Raw genomic sequence first — 21,977 nt, forward strand, 5'->3', positions numbered from 1 at the left:
TTTAGTGAAAGTTTTTCCTTGCCCATGATGTAACGACCAGAGGGTGACAGGTGTGGTGGATGGAGACAGCGCACACACTGAGATGTAACGATAATAAAAGTACATTTTCTGGAGACACAGTTTTTGTAGAAAAGGACTGAAACTTCTCCTTGGAATTTTTATTTTGCGATTCAGACATCCCTGGAAATGTCCCAGGCCAGACTGAACGGGGCTGGGAGCAACCTGGAACAGTGGAAGGTGTCCCTGCCCATGGCAGGGGTGGAATGAGAGGATCTTTAAGGTCTTTTCAACCCAAACCATTCTGGAATTCGATGTTCTGATTGTTTCCGAATTCCAGCAGAAAGTCCAAGGCTGGTTTTGATGATCCCGGGTTGAAAATCCAAGGTGTCCTAATTTGAGATTGTGTTAAAAGATAATTTGATACCAACCGTGCTCCCAATAAGAAATCAGCATATGATTGCTTTATGTCCAGCAGGATTTACAGTACACTTGGTCTATAATAATCCCAGAATATTTTAATATTATTATATCTCACTGGGGCCCTCTTGCTGCAGTTTGCATGAGTACATTGTGTTTTCCAGGGCAGTGTTTGGCCACCAAGTGCTGTGTGGGCGTGTGGGAGAAAAGTCCTTTTAAGGATCAGGAATCTGTAAAGAGCTAAAAAGATTTTTTAAAAAATTAAAATCTCTAGAAGTTCCTGGGGCATTCCATGGTCCCAGCAGTGGAGGGGGCAGCGGACACTGGAGCTGCTCCCCTCGGCTGTGTGAAAGGTTCTGCCAAGGGAAGCACTTTGGGATGAAAGCACGAAGGATTGGTGGATTCATCCTAACGCTAACCTAACCCCGACACTTACATCTGTGACTTTCGTGAAACCGAGTGTTTAGGAATACTTTTAATTCCATGACGAAACACTCCAAAAAAAAACCTGCGCGACAGCGCAGTGTGTTACAAACAGTGCGTTACCAAGTCCCCGGTGCTGTATTTACACGGCTGCTCCTTGTTTTAGTGACACAGAAAACACACCCAGAGAAACTCAATAGTGCAGGCAGGAAGGGCTCGTGCCCCAGAGCCATTGCATGGCTCAGCCATTCCGGTGATGCTGCTCTGGCAGCTGCTGGGAATCGCCTCGGGAATTGCATCATGGCGCTAATGACGGAATATTAATGAAGTGTTTGACCTCGGCAGTCCTTGAGCGTAGCACGAGGTGCCAAGGAACAGCCCTGGCTGCTGCTCCTGTGTGGGGAATATTGTACAGCCCACAGCCACAGGGAACCCAGCTTCCTTTTAGGCTTTTCACTTCGTTTTTCCAAAGAGAGACGGGGAGCGGAGCTTGGTGTCAGAGGGGATTGGAGTGCCCTGGAGTGACCCTGCGCTGGCACATGATCCTGGGTCTTTGCCAGGGCTGCTGCCCTGGGCACGAGGATGAGCTGGGGGAGAGGGGCCCTGCCAGCCTCAGCAGACAGTTCTGGTAACACGCAGCGTTCCTCAGAGCATCCACGCTGTGCTTCATTCAGTGCTTGTCTCACTGTGTGCCCTGGGCACTGCTGATCCCAGTCTGCAGACTTGTCCAAAACTTGCTCACTTATAAATCCTTGCCTGGCACACCCAGCACCCTCCTTTTCCTGTGATGTGCATACGGAACAGAGATACGATTTCACTGGAACTCCAGCAGCACCGTGTGTCCCGGTGTCCTCCCAGAAACTCCAGCCTCAGTTTACAGTTCATTGCAATTCCAGTCCAGTCTCGGAATTCATTAACGCCAGCCAAACACGACCACGAATGCGGGCTTAAAATAATCCCTGGCTGGTATCTGTCACCGGCTTTTTTCCTTGGGCTGCTGTAAATAGCCCTCACACGTCACCTGACGTCAGGTCCATCGGGCTATTCTGGGATATTCAAATAGGAAAGGGCTTTGTGATCCCCTCCGCTGAGGGATCTGGCAATCAGCTTGCCCTCTGACACAATTCACCCCACAGATAACCCAGTTCACCAAAATCCCACCTCCCTCTGCTACTGAAGTTAGCCAGGAGCCGTTTCCACCAGTTTTCTCAAGAATTTGCAGGGTAATAAATATTAAAATGATAAGTTTCCTTTCCTTCCGGTTTCATAGTTTTCCATCAAACCAGAAAGATAATTAGATATCATGGGTTTACAAATTAAAACTATCAGAGCTGGATGACTGCTCACCAGACAAACCGCAAAGTACCCAAGACAGGGACAGGGACGGAGACAGCGACCGGGCCCGGGCGCTGCAACGTGGTGAGAACGGCAGGGGCGATAGAGAGTGTAGGCCCACGGGCGCTGCCGCTCTGGCCGCTGGAGGAGCCTTTCTCTATGGTTTCGGGTGTCTCGCTCTCTATGGCCCCGGAGGACTCGCTCTATGGCCGCGGAGGACTCCCTTGCTCTCTATGACGCTGGAGGACTCTCTCCATGGCGGCCCCCCCCGCCCACAGGCCCACATGTCCCGGCACGCCCCGCGGCCCCCTGTAATCCCGCCGTTCCCCGCGGCAGCCTCACTTCCGGCCCGGGCGTTAAGATGGCGACGCCCATGCACCGGCTGATTGCCCGCAGACAAGCGTGAGTGGGACCGGGGGGGCCGCGCTGGGCGGGCACGGGCTGCGGAGCGGCGGGCGCTGGTGCGGCCGCGGCGCCCGGCCTTTTCCCGGCGCTTTGAGGCCTCCACACCGCCGCCGCGCTCTGTCCCGGGCGGGCGCAGCTCGGCTGAGGGGAAATCGCCCCAAAACACGGCTGGGGCGAAACGATGGCGGCCTCGGGTGTCCCGTGCCGGCCGGGGCTTGGACTCGAGGGTCGGGGCGCGTCCTTTCCTGCCCGGCGCGTTCCGCGGGAGCGGCTGTGCAGAGGCTGAGGGAGCTGTTGGCCCTTGGCGCTCGGTGGGAGCGGGGCTCGGGGTGCGGGGAGGAGCTCCCGGGGCACGGGGTCACCGCACTGCTCCTCCTCGCACACTCAACAGCTCACGCGGGAGACAGTAACGTTCAGGTTCGTGTTACTGTGATGAGTTTGCGGAGCTGTCAGAAAGGCAAAGAAAAGCCGAGCGAGCGACTCTTGCGGAGTCGGGGACGGTGCTATCGAGTCATTCGCTCAGCACCGAAGGGATCTGATTGCAGAGCCCCGAAACGAGGAAAGCACAGTTTTGCTTGTTTGTGAAGTGCGGCAGATGTGTGTCCTGCTCCCGTGGAGTGCTGGCGTTGGTTTTTCTGCTTTGCTGCTTTGGGTGTTTTTTCCTTAAATTCATTTATTTCTCTTGTTTCAATTTTTGGACTGTGGGGGTTTTTCCCAATCACAATGTGCAGAATGTGGTCAATTTCTTTGTAATTTAGTAATAATTTCTATTTTCCAGTGGGAAGTAACTTGGGATTTCAAAGCACTCCTGGAATACTTGTTCTTTTCAGTTGTTATTTTAAGGACTCGTTTTTTAGATTTGATGTCTTTGTGTTCGCTGGGTCTGTGCTGAGCTGTCCCTCTGTCAGTGTTTCCTCCAGGCTTGGGGTCTGAGAGTGACAAACACTGAATTTTGGGGGTTTATGTTGATGATGAGGAGAGGCAGTCATCACTCTGCTGATTGTAACTGCTGTGGCAAGGAGACAAAGGCAAAGCAAACCCTGTGAGCTGTTGGGTTCTGTTCATTCCCAGATGCTGTGATTCCTGCCCAGGTCCAAGTTCATTGTGCTCTGCAGCTTGGGAGTTTAATTAGGTTTTTGTGCTGCTTTAGCTGAGTATTTCTGAGGCTTGAGAATGAAGTCAAATGCTCTGCATTGATAAAGGGAGGAATGTTCAGCACAAGATTCCCTTCAGGAACCGGCACAAAAAAGTGGTGGCTGAAGCTGAGGGAGAATCAGTTCACAGCTTGGCTGGAAAAGGGAAAAATGCTCACTGCTGGTCTGTCACTTCATGCTCATACACGAATCTGGGAGCTTCCTAGATCAGCCAGGCTGCAATTTCAGGTAGATGGGTTGGCCTTGAAAAATTCATATTTTGGTGCTTGGAACAAAACCTGAAGGTGTCAGGAAGAGGCAGCAGTGGCAGGGAACTGAGGTGACAGCCCTGAGCTCAGAACTAATTTTGGATGTGACCTTGAGCAGTCTCCAGGCTGGGTGAGTTCCCTTGTTTGTGAAGGAGCAGAGCAGCTGGGAGAGGAGGCAAAACAGCTTTGAAGAACTTCAGAAGAGCAGCCTAAGAGCTCCAGCATGAAAACAGGGGTCTTTTTCCTTCCCTGATTCACTGTTGTCATGGGTTAGGAATCTGGTTGTCCCAAAGATAAACCTTGTGCCAGGCTTTACCAGCTCCTGGATTTACTGGGAGCCTCTCAGAGAGTCCTTGGCTGGGGGTGAGAATTGAGCAGATTGGGACTTGGGTGTTAAATTTCAGGAACTGGAAATGAAGCTGCTGCTCTTTGTCCTGATACAGAATTTCAGTGATTTCTCTGAAGGCAGCACCACCTTCAGCTGTTGGATAGCAGCAAACTGAGCAGTGTGATTGTTCCCATGTGAAAATGTTTTGATAAACAGACATCTGTTTGCCTGAATTTTGTGTCTAATTGGTGTTAACTACCCATGTCCTGATTCAAAAGGAAACCTGCAGCACCTGTGAACATCTGGTTTAATCACAGCTTGATTAGAGATGCATGATAAACTAAGTATTTTGTTTTTTTTTTCATGGGGTAGAACAGACCTGGAATGAGTTACTTAAGCAGTTCTGCATTTTTCTAGGGAGGCAAACAAGCAGCATGTGAGATGTCAGAAGTGTTTGGAGTTTGGCCACTGGACATATGAATGTAAAGGGAAGAGAAAATACCTGCACAGGCCTTCAAGGACAGCTCAGCTGGCCAAAATCCTTAAGGAGAAGGAAAAGCAACTCCTCCTGCAGCAGAGGTAAGACTGGCAGGATGAAATTGGAATTAAAAAAAATATGTTGTCCTAGACCATTTCCTATGATCTTTTTCTCCAGACTGTGGGATGTGTGCTTAATGTTAGAGCTGATTTGTGTGCTAGGTGAAATATGTACACTCAGGTCCCAGAGAATTAAAATCAACATTTTAATTTCATTAACACCTGCTTAACACTTAAAACTGTTTCAGCCTGTCTGAAACAAAAACCATGCACTGAGCCAGAGTTAGATTAGCTGGAGCCTTTGTGGTAGTGGAGTAGTTTCCTGGATTCCTCGGTTGTTTGATTTCATGTTTGTGTGCAGTCCAAGCAGATGGCTGTGAAAGCTGTAAATGTTTTATAGCAAAGCAGCAATTCTTGCCCGTGTTTTGCTGTTCAGAGCTGCAGTTACACCTGGCCCAGCCCTGCTCCTGCTGCTCCCTGGGAGCTGCAGGGGTCACACAGGTGAAGAGAGCTGGGTTATCAGCTTGAACTCACGCATGAAGTAGAACCACCTCACTGAATTGCACAATTATTTCCTCTTGTGACAGCCGAGAAAGTGGCAGGAACAGAGAAACCCAAACAGAACTCCGCATGTGGCACTTGATTTCCTTTCCACTTTGCCTGGGAATACATTTTAATGCTTTCCCCCCAGGTTAATAATTGTTTTAACAAGCAGAGGCAAAAGTAATGCAGCACCTCAGTTTTCCATGAAATTCCTGCGTGTCAGGGTTATTTCTGCCACTCCAGTTTGGTTTCTGGAGCTGGAGAGGGACAGGGTCACTCCCAGTGCCACTCCTTGCACCTGGAATTCCTGAGGGTTTGTGTCCTCAGTCACTTCCAGCTCATCCCCCTGGCAGGATGGGAGGTAGGGAGAGCGTTCCCAGCCTTTGTGCCTGCTGATGGGACAGGGAGGGGTGGGAGCTCAGGCAGGCAGGGCTCTTGGGCCTGCTCAGCTGCTCCAGCTCAGCAGCAATTCTGAGTCACAGGGCTGAAACCCTGCCCTGAGTGGAGACTCATTAGCTTGTGAGGAGAGTGATGTAAAGTAATTGATTTTGAAATGGATTTTAATCCGGTGAGTAATTGTGAAGTAATTAGATTCAGCCAGAGTTGTAGATAGATCAGGAGTGCTTGGACTCTGACACTTGGCGCCATTTGGAGGCAGTCTCTTCAGAGACTCAAGATTTTTAGGCTAAGTTTGAGTTTAAGGCTCAGATTATTTCCTTGTTGCTTTTCTGCCCCTTTTCTGGTGGATTCTGCAGGTTACCACTGGAGAATGGTGAATTGAGGGTGAAATTCCTTGTCCTGTCCTTGGGCTTGAATCTGAGTTTGGGATCTTTTTCTGTGGGAGTTACAGGACTGGCACAAAAGGAGGTTTGGGCTCTTACAGTGAGAGGCATGTGCTGGGAAAAATCATCTTGTGAAAGGAAGCCTGAGTAATCCCTAGGTGTGAGCAGTGTTAAATGCTGGAAAATGGGGCTGGGTTCACAGGGCTTATGTCATCATAAGCTCCTTAGCTGTGCCAGGAGGGATCCCGTTCCTTAGCTGCCACTTCTGCACTTCCAAGGATGAAGCTTTTTCTTCACAGAAAAACAACTTCCTGGTCTCACTTGTGTTGTTGTGTCCCTTTCTCTGGGATGTTCTTCCTTGCCTTAGGAGAAGCTGGGTCTCCCACAGGTCTGCTTTGGAGAGCCTGTGTCACCCCCTTTAAAGAGCCACACAGGAATCATTAACCAGAATGCAAACCCAGCCTGCAAAGGTCAATATTTACCTCTGACAACCTCATCCAGGCTATTTCAGCATGATCTCTTTTCCCAGTTGTTCCAGGCTCCCTGTGCTGTTGGCCCCACGATTCTGGAGGTGTCAGTGGGGCCCTCAGTGCCTGCCCAGGCTAGAGCAGGGCTGGGAGGGCAGGGAGCTGAGGGTATGCTCGTTCCTGGCGCTGTCGGAGCTCTGAGCCCAGCCCTGAGCTGGTTTATGGCTCTGAGGGCGAGGGAGTGTCCAGAACAGAGAAGTAACTCCTGAGTAACGCACACCTTACACACGAGAGGGAGGCACTCCCTGAGTTCACTCCTGTCTCCTCAAAGGTGCTTTGGGGATTAATTCTCTTCACACAGTGACTCCTCTTACCTGGGACCCCCCTGGTTACCTGCAGAGGGTCTGAGGCCTTGGGAATGTAAATATGGACGGGAGGGATTGGAGTCTGAATATCAGTGAATCTTCCCCTTGCCCACAGGAGGGGAGTGTGGTAAACTCTTGGGTGATGATAATCTTGTCATACCTTTTGTGTGAAAATGAAAAAAAATTGGAGAAATCTCATTTTTCTGGTGGCACACAAAGAATTTTCTTCTGTGGCAGCACTAAAACTGTGTGAGGGGATGAACACTTGGGAATATGAAAGGCATAGCTGGAAGGCATCAATATAAATGGATTTTTCTGTTTCTGTTTGCACTTGAAATAAATGTGAAAGCTACAGGCCAAGGCAAGCTTTTACCCTTGATTTCAATCAATTCACTTATTGTTAAGTATAGTTACACACAGCTTCTTTGTATCCTTTTCTCCTGGGCCTTTCACATCCCAGCTGCTGCTGTCTGTACAAAAGGAGGCAGAGGGGAGAGTAGAGCATAAATAGCACAGAAAATCAGAGGTGCATTGCTGGGTTTTCCTTCCCTGGCTCATAGGTGGGTTTTGCTCTGCTTTGCGCAGGACTGAGCTGCCCAGTGCCCTTTGAATATTAAACTCAGCCTCAGCATGCTGCTATTTATTTAATTTTCCTATTGCATTAATCAAAGCCATTTTTTCCCCCCCTCTTAATTAGCACTGGAGAAAGTGCTGCAGAAAAGAAGACCAAGAAAAAAAGGTATGTGGGGACTGGCACTGCAGGACTTTGGGAGTGGGGTGGCAAAAGTCAACTTTGCAAATAAGTTTTGGTTTTACTGCTTTGCCTTTACTGCTTTTGAGCTTTTAAAAGCTGTTTCCAGCTTTTGTCCCACAGACAGCTGGAGAATTTCTACTCTTCCCTGTCCAAAAACTCTCCACATTTTATTCTGTTTTTCTCCCTGCTGATTTTCCTCCCCCTGCGTGGTCTAGCTGTAGCAATAAAAGTCTTCCTATGTCTGCCTCGGAGTCCATCAGGAGTCCCTGAAACAAGAAATGGGGGTTTCTGGTCTCTCATTGCTTCACCTGCCCATCCAGCTCTGATTCCTGCTGTTTTCATTCCCTTCTCCTGCCAGTTCTCTCTCTCTCAAGTTTTGTCTAGGGGATGAAATAAAACATCCTAAAAAACCCAGCCCCAAACCCAAACAACCCCCCCCCCGCCTTGTTCCCAAACTAAACCAAAATCCAGGAAATGACCCTGCCTGTCTCCAAGTTCCGACTGGAGCCAAGAACTCTTTTGACATTGTTTGTACTTTGCATTTGTGTTTACTTGGGAATTTGCTTTTTTAGCAAATGGAAGGGAGGAGCAGCCAGAGCTGTGCCTGTAACACTCCTGGCACCGTGTTGGGAGTTTTGCACTGGGGAATGTCTGTGCAGTAACAGCCCCAGCATCTCTTCCCCCTTATTGTCACTTCTCTGTCTCTGCCTGATCTAACCCAGTTTTCAGGAGGTGTTTAAAGGCCAGGCCTTTGCTGTGTGTGGCAGGCAGTAAATAAGGCAGAGCAGAACTGAAGTGTTCCTTTATTCCAGGCTGTCCTGTGGAATGTGGTTTATTGGAATGCTGGGCTGTCTCAGTGTGTTTTAGCAAAGGCTGCTTTCCCAGAAGTGCCAGTTTATTACTGGAGTTACTCAGGACTGGTGAGATCATGAATTAACTGGATTTGAGCCTGGCAGCTCAGGCCTCGTCCTGCCTCAGCTTCCCCAGACACTGCAGCCTTTGCTGGCATAATTATTTACAGAATGTTTGAGCTCCAAACCGTTGCAAAAATGGACAGAGCAAAAGGGATCATGGAGAGGGGAGTTGTTTGGGCACTTTTTTTGTTGAAATTTTAACTCTTGTAAATTCTTGTATTATTCTCCTGCCTCTATGCAAGCAGAGAATCCATCAATATAAGTCTCTTTCCATTCTGTTTGCTGTTTACATTTTTATTATAATATGGGAAGAAGTAAATGTGGAGAATCCAGCAAATCTACAAGTTCAGGGTTTAAAATAAAACTCTGTAAAAGCTTGGGTTCTGGCAGGAGGAGCACGAACCTTTCCACAGAGTGTGTTTATTTTGATATAAACACTAATAAGGGAGCTCAGGCCTAACCAGAAAAACAGGCTGAGGCAGAGCAGCTGCTGCAGAGCCCTGTGACCTCGGGTGACAGAGCCACCTTCCAGCTGCTCCTTGGCCTCAGTGTCCCACCTGGAATGCTTGAGTTACCCGCTGAGAGCCCACCTGATACTGGAGCACAGGTAAATCCGCCTGGCTGAAGGGCAGGATTGTGTCCTCGTTCCCTCCCCTTTCCCTCCTTTCCTCAGGCCCCAGCTGTGGCTGTGCCCACAATTGTGGGTTGGGTGACAGGGCAGAGCGGGGTGCCACCCTGGGGGTGACAGGGCAGAGCGGGGTGCCACCCTGGGGGTGACAGGGCAGAGCGGGGTGCCACCCTGGGGGTGACAGGGCAGAGCGGGGTGCCACCCTGGGGTGACTCCTAGGTCTCCAACAGCACTTGACCCACACAGGGGACAGAATCAGACATAAACGCATAGAAACTTGTCCTGAGGAAGATGAATGGTACCTGCTTTAAAAATTCTGTGCTGTCACAGAGGTGTGATAAACCCCAGAACCTCAGATTCCCAGCCTGCAGCCTCTGCCTTCCCAGACTGTATTTTGTGTTGGAGTTTTACCTGTTCCCATCTCCATCCTCCTGCTGTCAGTACCAGCAGCCCACGTGTTGCCTCTCCTGAGAACAAGCTCCTGCCTGTTTCCTCTCCCTGCCCCAGCTCTCGCTTCCCTCTGGGAGAGGCAGCTTTAAGTGCAATATCCCGATGTTTCTGGGAGTGGGTTTTGGAATAAACCTGAACACTGGATATCCATGGATTGCTGCTATGGATTCTGTAGGTGATCAGGAAAAGCAAGTTCAGAGTTACTCAGATTCCTGCCTATCTCGTGGAACTGCTCAGACTGAAACTACTGCTCCCATATTTTTTATTTTCCGTGTCTTAGTGCTTGTTTTTCCCCAGAAAAGTCAGTGTTTAAACAGCCCTTACAGATTCATCTGTAATGAACAGTTGTTGTGTCTGCACATAGAGATAGCAGATTGCAGATGTGTTATAAAAACTTCAGTGCTTTGTGGTTTAATCCACACCCACGTTTGTCAGCTGACAGGGCTGATATGATGAAAAACCCTCACACTCTTCAATAGCTTTAACACAGGCACTTCCTGAGTTGTTACATTTAACCAAACCCTCTGATAAAAATACTGCATTAGTTTTCTAATGGAAACAAGATTCTGCATCATCATAATTTACATTTTTGGATGCTCCTTGATTGACTCTGGTGGGAAGGGAGATGAATCAGTGTCTTGTACTTCGGGGAAAGATCCCTGGAAGAATTGAGTTGTACTTTCTTGGAATTCATATCACCGCCCTTAATCAGAGATATTGATCTTGAGAACATTGGCCCCAGGAAGGGCTGAACGTGAAAAAAAAGAAGTGCAGAGCATACAGAAATCCTCGTTGCTGTGTTCAGTCTGTTTTGACCTTGGACTGTTTCCACCCTTCTCTTCCACCTGGAAAACACCAGCATCCTGTAGTGGCAGGTACTTTGGGATCTTTTGCCAGGAGTAATCTAAGAACAGTTTTTGCTGAGAACAGCTCTGACCTTGGTGAAGTCACTGCTGAAACCTCCCCTGACTCTTGCAGTGGCAGAATTTCGCTGTTGCAATGGTGAGGCAGGGATTGAGCCCGGGTCATTTTCCCCAAGGTAATAGTGAGGCCAGCAAAGCCCCTGCTCAGGCCAAGGAACCAGATCCTGGCCAGCTTTTCCTCCCTGCCTCTCTCTGTAGCCCTGCTGGGTTATGTCATGTCCTGAGGCCACTCTGCCACTGCTCAAATGGCCAAAATCCATTCATCCAAGAGTGGAAAAGGGAGGGGAGGGCACAGGAATTCATCTTAGATGGATGGTGAGTCCTCGAAATTTCGATGGTGAGGCATGGAAATTTTCAAGGCAAACAGTTGCTCTTTGGATTATTACGACAGAGCAGAGGGAACACGGTGTGATGGGCTCTGGCCGGGCGTGCTCAGCTCTTTGTTCTCTCTCAGGTCCAAGAGTGTGACCAGTTCCAGCAGCAGCAGCAGTGACAGCTCAGCCAGTGACTCCTCCTCTGACAGCGAGGACTCCTCTACCTCCTCCTCCTCCTCTTCCTCAGACAGTGACAGTGAGGACAGCAACTCCTCCTCCTCCTCCTCCTCCCACTCCTCCAGCAGCTCTTCCTCCTCCTCCGACTTTGAGTCGGATTCCAGCTCCTCCTCCAGCAGCAGCAGCAGCACAGACAGCAGCTCTGAGGATGAGCCCCCAAAGAAGAAGAAGAAGAAATAGCTGGGGAGGTGCAGGACTGGTGTGGAGTGAGTGACACCGCCCTCCCAGGGGGCTGGAGCACACGGCTGCCAAACATTCAGTGGTCAACATTTCTACTGCTCAAATTTCTAAGTGTTTTGCGTAGTTGTTCATAGGACATGGAAGGTATTAAATGGCACGTGAGACTTACTGAGAGAGTATTTTTGTGGTTTATCCTTTTATGGAAGATTTTACTTTTTTAGTTTGGAAAAAAAAAATCTATCATCAGATTTGTTTATATGAGCTGAAGTCCAGTAACCTGGATGTTTACATGCTGGAAGACAAAAGCTTTTTATTGCAGATTATGCTGTGCATCTTGTGCTGTTCCTGTGTTAATGACAGCTTCACTTCCAGTGAGAAAAATCCTCTAAACTGTTACAAGCAGAAGTTTTTCAGTGCTGCCGTGGAGCTCTGGCACTGCTGAACCTGAATGCACAACATGTCCCACAGAAAGCCTCCCATCTCGCTGGTGACAAACGGATTCTGTGCTGCTGAGCTTGTGTTCCAATGGCTTTTCCTGACGCTTCCAGGTCGAGTTCTTAACTGCACCATCCCTTTGAGCTGTGTTGATTTGCTACTGATCCATGTAGTGCTTGTCCTGCCCACAGGCTCTGGGCTTTTCAGTCCCCTGCGTCCTTGGCTCGTGTATTGGAGGTGTTTGCTGAGTGTTGGTGTTGGAAAGCAGCAGCTCAGTGAATCGGGGCTGGTGCTGCTTTAGGAGTTTTCATCTTTGTGCCTTTCTTTTTGTCCTGGGTTGTAAGGCAAGATGTAACCAAAAGTATGTATTGTACTACCAACTGCTGAAACTGGCTGGGGAGGGGTTTCCTTTATCTCTTCTATGATCCCTCTTCCCTGCAGGGGATATCTGCTGTTTATGGGCTATCGAGGCTCACTGCATGGCTGATAAAATTGTGAGATGCTCCACCCAGTGGGAGGAGCCAAACATTCCTACCTGGCTAAAACCTGCGGTTTGGAGCACCAGGAAAAAGATTTTAAAAATTAAATCTTTCATTTAATTTATTTATTTAACAGACAACAAGGAATTCCTGGTGGGATAAATAACGTGGGAGATTTAGGGACCATTTGCTTGGGGCATAGAAAAAACTCCCAGGATGTACTGGGATGGGAGGCTGGGAGGGATCCCTCCAAACCTGAGGGAAACCCCTCAGACACTGCTGCTTCCCTCTTATTTGTCCTTTTAAAGCAATAAATTCTATAAAACCCAAATTTCCCTAGGGATGGAGCTGGTTTGGCTCCTGGAGGCTGTGTACAAAGCCCAGTTTTCCCCAGTCTGGACTTGGAACACAAATGGGTGGAAGTCTGGCTCCATCATCGGCGGCACCCCCGCTCTGTTTGCCCTTTGAGGGGGCACCAGCCAAGGCTGAGCAGCTGCCCCAGGAGCTCCTCCAGGGCTGCCTGCGCCTCCTCATACTCCAGCAGCACGTAGCCTTTTGTGTACCCCGGTCCAGGTTCAGGTGAGCGTTCTTGATCTCCCTGAATTCGGCGAATCGCTCGTGCACCTCCTCCTCTGTGGCCTCCTGTCACAAACAGGATCCAGCCCTCCACGGATCTCTGTGGGCCTGGCTCGTCCCCGTCCTGCTCGACGCTGTCGTAACCTTCCCGCCCCCGAGCGCGGGATCCTTCTCTGCGCTGAAGCCACGGCCCTTCTGATTCTTGGCCTTTTCCTTCAGTTTGGGGATGCTCTTGTCCGTAGCACAATCCTCTGCGCCCGCCTCGTGAAGATGCAGCACGTCTGCCACCTTGTCCAGAACAGGTGTCAGCCAGGGAAAGCCAGAGCTTCCCTTGGAATGGAGAATGTAAACCCCCTCCCTCCAAATTATTAAAATTTGGAAATTAGGGCACTTTTGGGCAAGGATATGGAAATCGGAATAACAGTTCTTTACTAGGAATATTGAAAGTAAAGATAGGGTAGTACAAAAAAAAGCAAATAAGCAAAAAAGAAAACTGACCGAGTCAGAACAAGACCTGTTGTTGTACACCCTGTTGGTCAGGGTGTTGGGAGCAGTGCAGTCCAGTCCTCTGCAGTGCCAGGTGTGGTTCTGGTGGAGCAGAGATGATCCTGTAGAAGGTCCTGTGGTGCTGAGATGGGTCCAGTGTCCCCTCTGGCAATCCAGTGCACACAGGCTGTGCTGCTGTTCCCAATCCCAGCTTTTATCCAGGTGGGAATGCCGGGCTCCTCCCCTGGGTGCAGCATCTCCCTGTGGATGATGGAATTGTCTCAGCCCTGCAGGGAGCCTGGATGGCCCAGGAGCAGCAGAGATCCCTGCAGGGAGGAGGGGTCCTGGAAGGGATAAAGAACTCTGCCCCAGCTGGTTTAACAGCTGCACCATGAACAGAACACACCCACCCCCTTCCCCAGAGTTCTGAGGGATGGGTTATACAAGAGAAGAGAAAAAACCCACCCCAGCTGGTTTTGACAACTGGTAATAGAATACACGCTGCTGGTTCCATCTTGCATTGCAGCCCAAGACACTTTTGTGAATTCAGTGTACCCCAGTGAGATAAGGGCTGGAGTGGGTGTTCTGCAGAACTCCAGCAGAGTATTCCCACCCAAAACAGGGTCAGCAAAACTAGAGAAGTAATGACAAACAGAACTGGGTGCTGTTTTCACTGGATGCTCAGTAAGAAAGAGACTCCTTGAAATGAGGGTCTCAAAGGGAAGTGTTCCCCTTCGGATGTGTTTCCCAAGGAACGTGTGAAATGCAGGATTGCCAGGCTGTGTTGGTGGGTACGTGCTGAGTGACAGTCTGCAGGAATTCAGTCATTCTTTGATTGTGGGAATGGCCCCGGAGCAGCAAGTGAGTGCAAAACCCCCACAAACCCAACAAAAGCAGATCAAAAACACCCTGCAGAACAGGGATTGCTGGATGCAGAGTGGGGATTATTTGTTTTTCTGGTGGATTGAAGCAGTTGCCGTTAGTATTTTATTTGGTGATGCAGTCTCCTGAATTTCTTATTGTTGGAGTGCCCTTTTTGGGGAGGGGGCATCGCTTGTGGAAAAATTCTCAAATATCTTGGTTTAGGTGAAATACAGTAACTAAACTATTTTTTATATTTTTATGGAAAAAGTAGTGTGTAGACTTACTTTGGAATAAACTGTACTTATTTAAATGTTTGAAAATATCTGTGTTGTGTGTCTGTCTGTGACCACTCCTGTGTTTTACAGGACACGCTGCAGACTGTAAATGAAACTACCAGAAAGGTGTTTAAAGTCTTGTGGAGTCAATGTACCGTTTAATGGGAAAGTGAATAAATTATTAAACAGTAGTTGCTAAGTTGATGCTTACTGCAAATATCTAAAATATTTGTGGTGTTTGTGTGCAGGTTTCAGCTGGAGTTGCCCAGGCATTCCATCACATGCCTTTTCTGGTTACTTTGTGTCTGCATGTTCATTTTTTACAGGTTAAACCCCCCCAGCTTGGCCAGAGCCTTTCCCTCCTTCATCCGCCACCGCCTGACTTCCTGCTCTCCTGCTGGATTAGGAATTTTATAAAATCCCTGTTAACCAGGAATTGTTCCAGGCACTGCACTGTTTAATCCCTCCCACTCCAAGCAAAGCTGCCACTGCTCATTGCGGGGGAGCAATTGATGCAGCCTGGCAGGAAAACAGCCTCAGGAAAAGCCGTCACCTTTCAAGGAGAAACGCAGGGAACAGAGGGGAGGGCAGGAAAAGGGAGAGACAACCTCATTTCTGAGTCCAGGGCTTTGTTAACCCAAACAGCTGCCACTCAGAAACAGGTTTGGGGTGCCCTGGGTGCAAGTGCATCGTACAGCCTCTGTGGATTAGGGCATTGATGTATTTTCTTTGGGAGGAGTCCGGAGAATAGATTGGCTTTGTGAAATTCTGTTTGTCCGAGCTGTGTCTGTAACAGCCCTTGGAGAGTGGGTGCTGTCTGAGGTGGATCTGCACAGGCTGTGTGCTGCCAATCGGGACAGCAGAGAATCGCAGAATCCCAGGATGGTTTGGGTTGGAAGGACCTTAAATCCCATCCATTCCCACCCCAGCCATGGCAGGGACACCTCCCACTGTCCCAGGCTGCTCCAGCCCCAGTGTCCAACCTGGCCTTGGGCACTGCCAGGGATCCAGGGGCAGCCACAGCTCCTCTGGGTGAACTCTGCCAGGGCCTCCCCGCTCTCCCGGCCGGGAATTCCATCCCAAAATCCCATCCATCCTTGCCCTCTGGCAGTGGGAAGCCATTCCCTGTGTCCTGCCGTTCCATCCCTTGGAAATCCTCTCTCTCCATCTTTCCTGTAGCCCCTTCAGGCACTGGGAGGCCACAGCTGGGTGACCCCGAAGCTTCTCCTCTCCAGGCTGAACAATCCCAGCTCTCCCAGCCTTTTCCGGGCCCGGGATATTCCCGGGGTGATCCCGTGGTATTCCCGGGGTGATCCCGTGGTATTCCCGGGGTGATCCGGGGGTGATCCCGGGGTGATCCGGGGGTGATCCCGGGGTGATCCCGTGGTATTCCCGGGGTGATCCGGGGGTGATCCCGGGGTGATCCCGTGGTATTCCCGGGGTGATCCGGGGGTGATCCCGGGGTGATCCCGGGGTGATCCCGTGGTATTCCCGGGATATTCCCGGGGTGATCCGGGGGTGATCCCGTGGTATTCCCGGGGTGATCCCGGGCGTTCCGCGTCCCTCCCGCCGCCGCCAGGGGGCGCCGCGCCCGCGGGAGCGCTGCCCGCGCGCCCCCTCACGCGACTCTCCCGCCGCCGCTCGAGGGAGGCCGAGCCGGGAGCGCGCCACGCCCCCTGCGCGCGCGCGCTCCGCCGGGGTCACGTGGTGTCCCGCGCGTCACGTGATCGGGGCGGCGGCGGCGCGCGGGGGCCGCCGGGAAGCGCCAGGCGGGACCGGGCCGGGATCGGGATCGGCACCGGGAGCGGGCCCAGCGCAGCCCCGGCCGAGCCGCGGTCCTGCCCGAGCCCTGCGAGCCGCCAGCCCGGCGCCGGCCCGCCATGGACCGCCGGGACCCCTACGGAGCGGCCGCCCGCTTGTGAGCCGCCCCCCCCTCCCCCGGGCCGGGCCCGCCCCGCGCCCCCCGGCGCTCCGTGACTCGCCGGCGGCTCCTCGGGCCTCATCGTTCGCCGGTGGCGGCAGCCAGGAGATGGTCCGGGCCTAGCGGAGCGGCCAGCGCAGGTGAGCGCGGCCGGGCCGGGCCTCCCGCCGGCACCGGGACAGCGCCGGGCCATCGCCGCCCCCGCCCCGGGCACTCCCGGGACATCCCGGCCGCTCCCCGCGGCGGAACCGGCGGGCCCCGGGACGGGGTCGGCCGCTCCAGGCGCATCTCCCGCCGGGAAGCGCGGATCTCCCCGCGGTGACACCTGCGGAGGGCGGGGGTCCCTCCCCGGGAAGCACAACCGGGAAATTCCCCGCGGCCGGGATTCGGGCTGGGCCCGGGGCTGGCGGGGCCGCCGCGCTGCCCTCCCCGGTGATGGATTTAATCCTGTTCCGGTAATTGACGTCAGGGCTTTGTTCCTTCCCCTTTGCTCTCCGCGGTTTAGAGCCGGAGCCGCTCCGGGATGGAGCGGGCAGGGCCGGCACGGGCCGCGGGGCTCTGCCGGGGTTCCCGGCGCTGCCGCTCGTGGAATTGGCTCCGGGCAGGTGCTGCCGAAGGTCAGGGAACCGAGAGTCGGGGTTCCGGACACAATCCCGTCCTGGAGTGAGTGGGTGGCTGTTATGTAAAGCCTCATCCTGCTGGGGGGTTGTATTGGACTTTGTAAAACAGCAGCCGCTTAACATTCCCGGACTCTGGGCTGACTTCTTCCCTTTTTTCCCCTTTTCCAATGAACAGAACAAAGCAAGAAAGTGTTGAGATGTGTAACCCAGGTATCCGTGTATTCGGTGCTGTGCCTGTGGCTCTCTTCTGGAAATGAGCAAGTGGTTAACTGAAATTTGGGGGAGATCCGAGTGCTTGTACCCAAACCTCTCTCATAGCCTGGGCAGGTGTGGGACCTGCTGCCCCCCCCAGTTTATCTCTCGCCTTATTACAGCCTTGTTTGATCATTTTCTCAGGAATTCTGGTGGTTTAAAACATTCCCATGTTTCCAGCAATGGCAGCCAGGCCCTCAGCTGCCCCTGAGGGACTGAACAGGCCCTTCCTCAGTGTCCCTCTTTGGGATGGACTGGTTCTTCGCAGGTCTGTGTGTTTGTCACCTGAGCTCTCTCCCAGCTCCTGATCTCTCAGGTGTATTTCTGGTTCCTGACATTCCTTTAAATCTACTGAATTCTTCTCTCAGGTCTCTGGCAAATGGGGATTTGCAGCCTGGGGGGGTTATTGCAAAACAGGATCTAGTGAAGTGCTTTGCAGGAGTGGTTGTGTGCCTGACCTCCTCTAATGAGGGAAACGTGATTAAACTCCCGGTGCTGCTGTTGTGTGTTGGCTTTGAGGTGTGAGACAGTCCCAGTGCCACACTGGAGTTACTCTGTGGTTGTACTGGGATTGGGGCAGCTCTTGCTGGTCAGGAACAAAAGGGAGAATTTATCTTTTGGCATTTTTAGTATCTTGGCTTTATTACTGTCTCAATGTCAATTTTTGTCATTTGCTACCTGCTGTGCGGTGTGTTTGCAGCTCTGTGTGAGAGCGAACTCCCATGTTCAGGAGTGAGACAATCCTGGAATATCCTGAGCTGGAAGGGACCCACAGGATCATCCAGCCCAGCTCCTGGCCCTGCACAACCCCAAAATCCCATCCTGGGCATCCCTGGAGCGCTGTCCAAGCTCTCCTGGAGCTCTGGGGCCGTGCCCATTCCCTGGGGAGCCTGGGCAGTGCCAGCACCCTCTGGGGGAAGAACCTTTCCCAAAATCCAACCCAAACCTGCCCTGGCCCAGCTCCAGCCCTGCCCTGGGTGCTGTCCCTGTCCCAGGGAGCAGAGACTGGAGCTGTAGCCCCCAGTGAGCTCTGACCTCAGGCTCCTCTGCTCCAGCAGAACAAACCAAGTGCCCTCAGCAGCTCCTTCATGGTCCTTCCACACCCTTCCCCATCCTCATGTCCCTTCTTTGGATGCTGTCAGCTTTTGATCTTTTTTATATTGTGGCACCCAAAAATGCCCCCAGGACTCCTGTACAGTTTAACAGCAATGAAGGAAAAGAAAACAGTGAATTTCCACTCCGATCTCAAAAGCTGTCTCAGTTCCCTGACATTTCCTCTAAACATCTTTGCAGTTCTTGTTTTATGACTTTTCTCAAACATTGAGTGAGTGAGACTGAGTGATCTTCTGGGGTCAGTTTTTCTGTGAGAAGTCACACGCAACCCAGAAAAATAATTCATATTTATATGTTTAGCATTCTTGCCAGCTCTAGCAACCTGAACTTGATAAAACACTTTAAACCCCAGTAAAATATGACTTGGATTTCTAGGATGTTTTTTTAGGAAGCCGGAATGTGCGGATGCTTTTCCGCGGTTACCACCCAGTTCTTTATTGAGAAGATGCCACATTTCTGTCTGCACAAACCACAGAGTTTCCTTCCTGGGGGCTTTGTAGGTACAGGGCTGCAGCAGGAATGTCTCCTGGGGTTGCAGCTGGCGCGTGGCAGGGTGGCATTTGCGCACCAGTTGCTTCTGTGGCTGCTGGCGGCTGTGTTCCTGCCCAGTGTTTTCCAGCGTGGGTGCTCCCGTGTCGGATGTGACTAAGGACATTCGTGACCTGTGCCTTACTGACTGGGGACAGCGGCTCTTGGCATCCTCTGATGCCTGCAGCAGGGACTCTGTGACCAGGTGATCACTGTGTCCCTCACTGCGTTTTCGGTGCGCAGGACGGGTGCCAAAGGTGCTCGTGGCTGTTGCTGATGCCTCCCTCCCTTCCCTTCCTGCTCATCCTCTTGGGCTGGGAGTTTTGTAATCATCACCGCTCGTACTCTTTGCTCCAGATCATCAGAAATTTGCAGTGTTGAGGGCGGAAATACCGAGAGTTGAGTCTAGAGAGCTGAGCCAGGAAAGCAGCACCTCTGCCATGGGCAGATTTGGGCACGTGGAGAGAGCTTGAGCAGCTTCCAAGAGGCCTCAGCAGTGTGTGTGCTGAGCTGGGAGGGACATGAGTCTCAGTGTCGTGTTTGGAGTCCCCCTGCGTGAGGATGTAGGGAGAGTCTGGAGTTTTTGGTGACTGAGGTTTCTTTTCTGTGGCAATAATTGTTCTTGGCCACATAATTTCAGTTTGTTACTCACCTGTGGTTTGTTCTGCAGGCCTGTTTCCTTTCTCTCACTGCTATGATGTCACAGTTATCTTCAGCAGAGGCTGAGAAATGGCTAAATTTGGGATTAGATACCTAAACTTCAGTTTAGATTAGATCCACAGAAGGAATCCTTCCCTGTGAGGGTGGGCAGCCCTGGCACAGGGTGCCCAGAGCAGCTGTGGCTGCCCCTGGATCCCTGGAATGGATCCAAGGCCAGGCTGGACACGGGGGCTGGGAGCAGCCTGGGACAGTGGGCAGTGTCCCTGCCGTGGCAGGGGTGGCACTGGGTGGCACTGGAGGTCCCCTCCCACCAGGACCCCCTGTCCTCCTTTGCCTTTAGTGTCTAACCCAGAGTATGTACCAAAGCCAGCACGAGGTTGGTGTCACTGTCTCTAAATTGGGAGAGCAGGGCACCCCGAGCTGTGGGGAGATGGAGGGCTGTAGGATGAAGAGGCAGTGTCTGGAAACGAGTCAAGAAACTTTAACAGATTACATTCAGCTAGAGCAGGGTTAGATGTATGAAAAATATCTCGCTAACTGTGTTAAACTACGAAAATAAGCAATCAAGTTCATAGAATTGCAAAATTCAAGATGAAAGAACTTGTGTGGCGGTTATTCTTCTCTCGCAGGATGGTTCCTTCTCTGCAGTCACTAATGACTAACGAGGTGCTCCGCAGCTTGTGAAATGACAGGGCTGTCACTGCTTAGGAAACCCAAGCTCACAGCCCCTGCTCCTTCCTGCCACCGAGCCGCTCCGGGAGCGCAGTCAGCCCCAGGTGCTGGAGCTGTGCTGTTCTCTGGCTCTCCCCAGCTCCATTCTCTCTTTAGCTGCTTGCACTGGATGCAGTATTCCAGCTGAGTTAACGCTTCCCGGTTTGGGGCAGTGCTGGTGCTCGGAGGTGAGCGTGTGCCGCGCTCCGAGCTCCTTGGGGCCGGGCCAGCCTCGGACGTGCTGGCCAAAATTCCGTGTTCCTTGGAGCTGGGAGGTTGTTTGCCTCATGCACTCGAGCCTCAGTCGCTGTCTGCCATCTCCCCAGGCTCTCAGACTTTTACAACCTTCCAAGTTTCTTCAGCTCTGTGTTTCGGACCCTTCTTTTCCCTAACTCTGTCTTTTCTCCCCAGTGCTCGGAGTTCCTCAGGTTGTCTTGTCTCTTGTTCTTACTTGGTTCATTAATTCTTGCTGATGAATGTAAAACCTGGGTTATTAACAGCCAGTAGCACCAGGTACCAGCAGGAAAAAAAAAAAATCTCCTTCTACTCCATGCTGTACAAACCTGGAATAAGGGAAGTTCTTGCCCTGAAGTCTTGAACTAATTTTCTTCTGTTAACAGCTCATTAAGAGAAATCTTCCTGCTCATCTTTTTATGGAAAACAACACCTCACGAAGCAGCTCAGAGCTCCCTTTTACTGACTTTTTCTTTCTTTACAGTTCATCTTAGTTTTTATTCACGTCACAACATTTATTGATAAATTACTGGAACGTGCTGCTTTCATGTTTTATAATTAAACAAATAGAGTGTGCTTTTGCTAATGTGTAATCCTGTAGTGATCGTGTTCTCCAGGAGAGGCTGTTTTACCGTTCCCTCTCTCTCCCTGTGGCTAGGTGTGCTCCCCTGCAGCCCCCAGCAGTTTCTCGCTGTTCCCAGTACTGCACTGGGAGCACAGAGAGGCAGGATAACGGTGGGGTTCTCTTCAGTGTCTGTGTTCTGAGGGGTTGATGTTCCCACGTTATTTGTGGTTTCCAAGAGCAGCTTTAAGCTGTTTTGTCCTTTGGGCTGGAAACTTCCCTCAGCTTTTGAGCTCAGTGGGTTCCTCGTGGAGGAGCAGAAATGAGCCCTGGAATGGTTGTGCTCCTCCTGCAGCTCCTGGGCTGGCTGAGGGTTGGGAAGCAGCAGGAAAGGTCTCAAACCAAAGCAGATCCCGAAACTTTGGTCTTTTCCAACTCTGTAACCTTTGCTGTGTGTGGTGTTGAAATGAGAGGGCAGCCAGGTTTTTTGGTGTCACTTTGTCATCTCCTGGAAGTTGGGGGCGAGCCTTTGGTGCCTCACTGAAGTCAGGTCATAAATCACGTTATTGACAAACATTTTCCAGTTTAAGAAGAAAATGAAGAATGTTTAATTTGCAGAACCAGACACTGGGAAAACATGTTTGTGATCGGTGACAAGTTAAACTCCTGAGACAGAGGAAACTGTTTCCACTTGTCCTTAGCTGGGATTCTAAGATTTCACCGAGGTAAATTGTTCCAGAGTAGATATTTCCCTCAACAGTTGGTTCCTGTGGAAATTTCATGCTGTTGAACAGTCATTCAATTTTTCACTTCATTTTCCTTTGCAATTCCTAATGTTCACTTTCCTTGGTGTGATC

At 51.2% G+C, this 21,977-nt stretch overlaps 2 protein-coding genes and 1 pseudogene across 2 annotated transcripts in view; 2 read left to right on the plus strand and 1 right to left on the minus strand.

Moving 5' to 3' along the window:
- The first annotated feature begins 2,456 nt into the window (after positions 1–2,456).
- ZCCHC10 (zinc finger CCHC-type containing 10) lies at positions 2,457–11,572 on the plus strand. Its single transcript, XM_040078463.2, has 4 exons — positions 2,457–2,577; positions 4,728–4,889; positions 7,702–7,743; positions 11,128–11,572. Exons 1-4 carry the CDS (start codon positions 2,537–2,539, stop codon positions 11,402–11,404), a joined length of 522 nt encoding a protein of 173 aa, XP_039934397.1. The 5' UTR covers positions 2,457–2,536; the 3' UTR covers positions 11,405–11,572.
- Positions 11,573–12,433: 861 nt separating this feature from the next.
- LOC120759352 (RNA-binding protein 8A-like) lies at positions 12,434–16,522 on the minus strand (annotated as a pseudogene).
- The window catches only part of AFF4 (ALF transcription elongation factor 4), a 47,042-nt gene continuing 41,521 nt past the window's right edge, over positions 16,457–21,977 (plus strand). The window contains exon 1 of the mRNA XM_040078025.2: positions 16,457–16,580. The gene's annotated coding sequence lies outside the window, so the exon portion shown is untranslated. The remainder of the gene's footprint in view (positions 16,581–21,977) is intronic.

This window comes from Hirundo rustica, chromosome 14, assembly GCF_015227805.2.
Source record: "Hirundo rustica isolate bHirRus1 chromosome 14, bHirRus1.pri.v3, whole genome shotgun sequence".
NCBI classification, from domain to species: domain Eukaryota; kingdom Metazoa; phylum Chordata; class Aves; order Passeriformes; family Hirundinidae; genus Hirundo; species Hirundo rustica.

Excerpts from the sequence above, each read along its gene's own strand:
- ZCCHC10 (XM_040078463.2), top strand. The coding sequence starts at position 2,537 with ATGGCGACGCCCATGCACCGGCTGATTGCCCGCAGACAAGC. Across the intron at positions 2,578-4,727 it reads CTGATTGCCCGCAGACAAGC|GGAGGCAAACAAGCAGCATG; the intron begins GTGAGTGGGACC and ends GCATTTTTCTAG. Across the intron at positions 7,744-11,127 it reads AAGAAGACCAAGAAAAAAAG|GTCCAAGAGTGTGACCAGTT; the intron begins GTATGTGGGGAC and ends GTTCTCTCTCAG.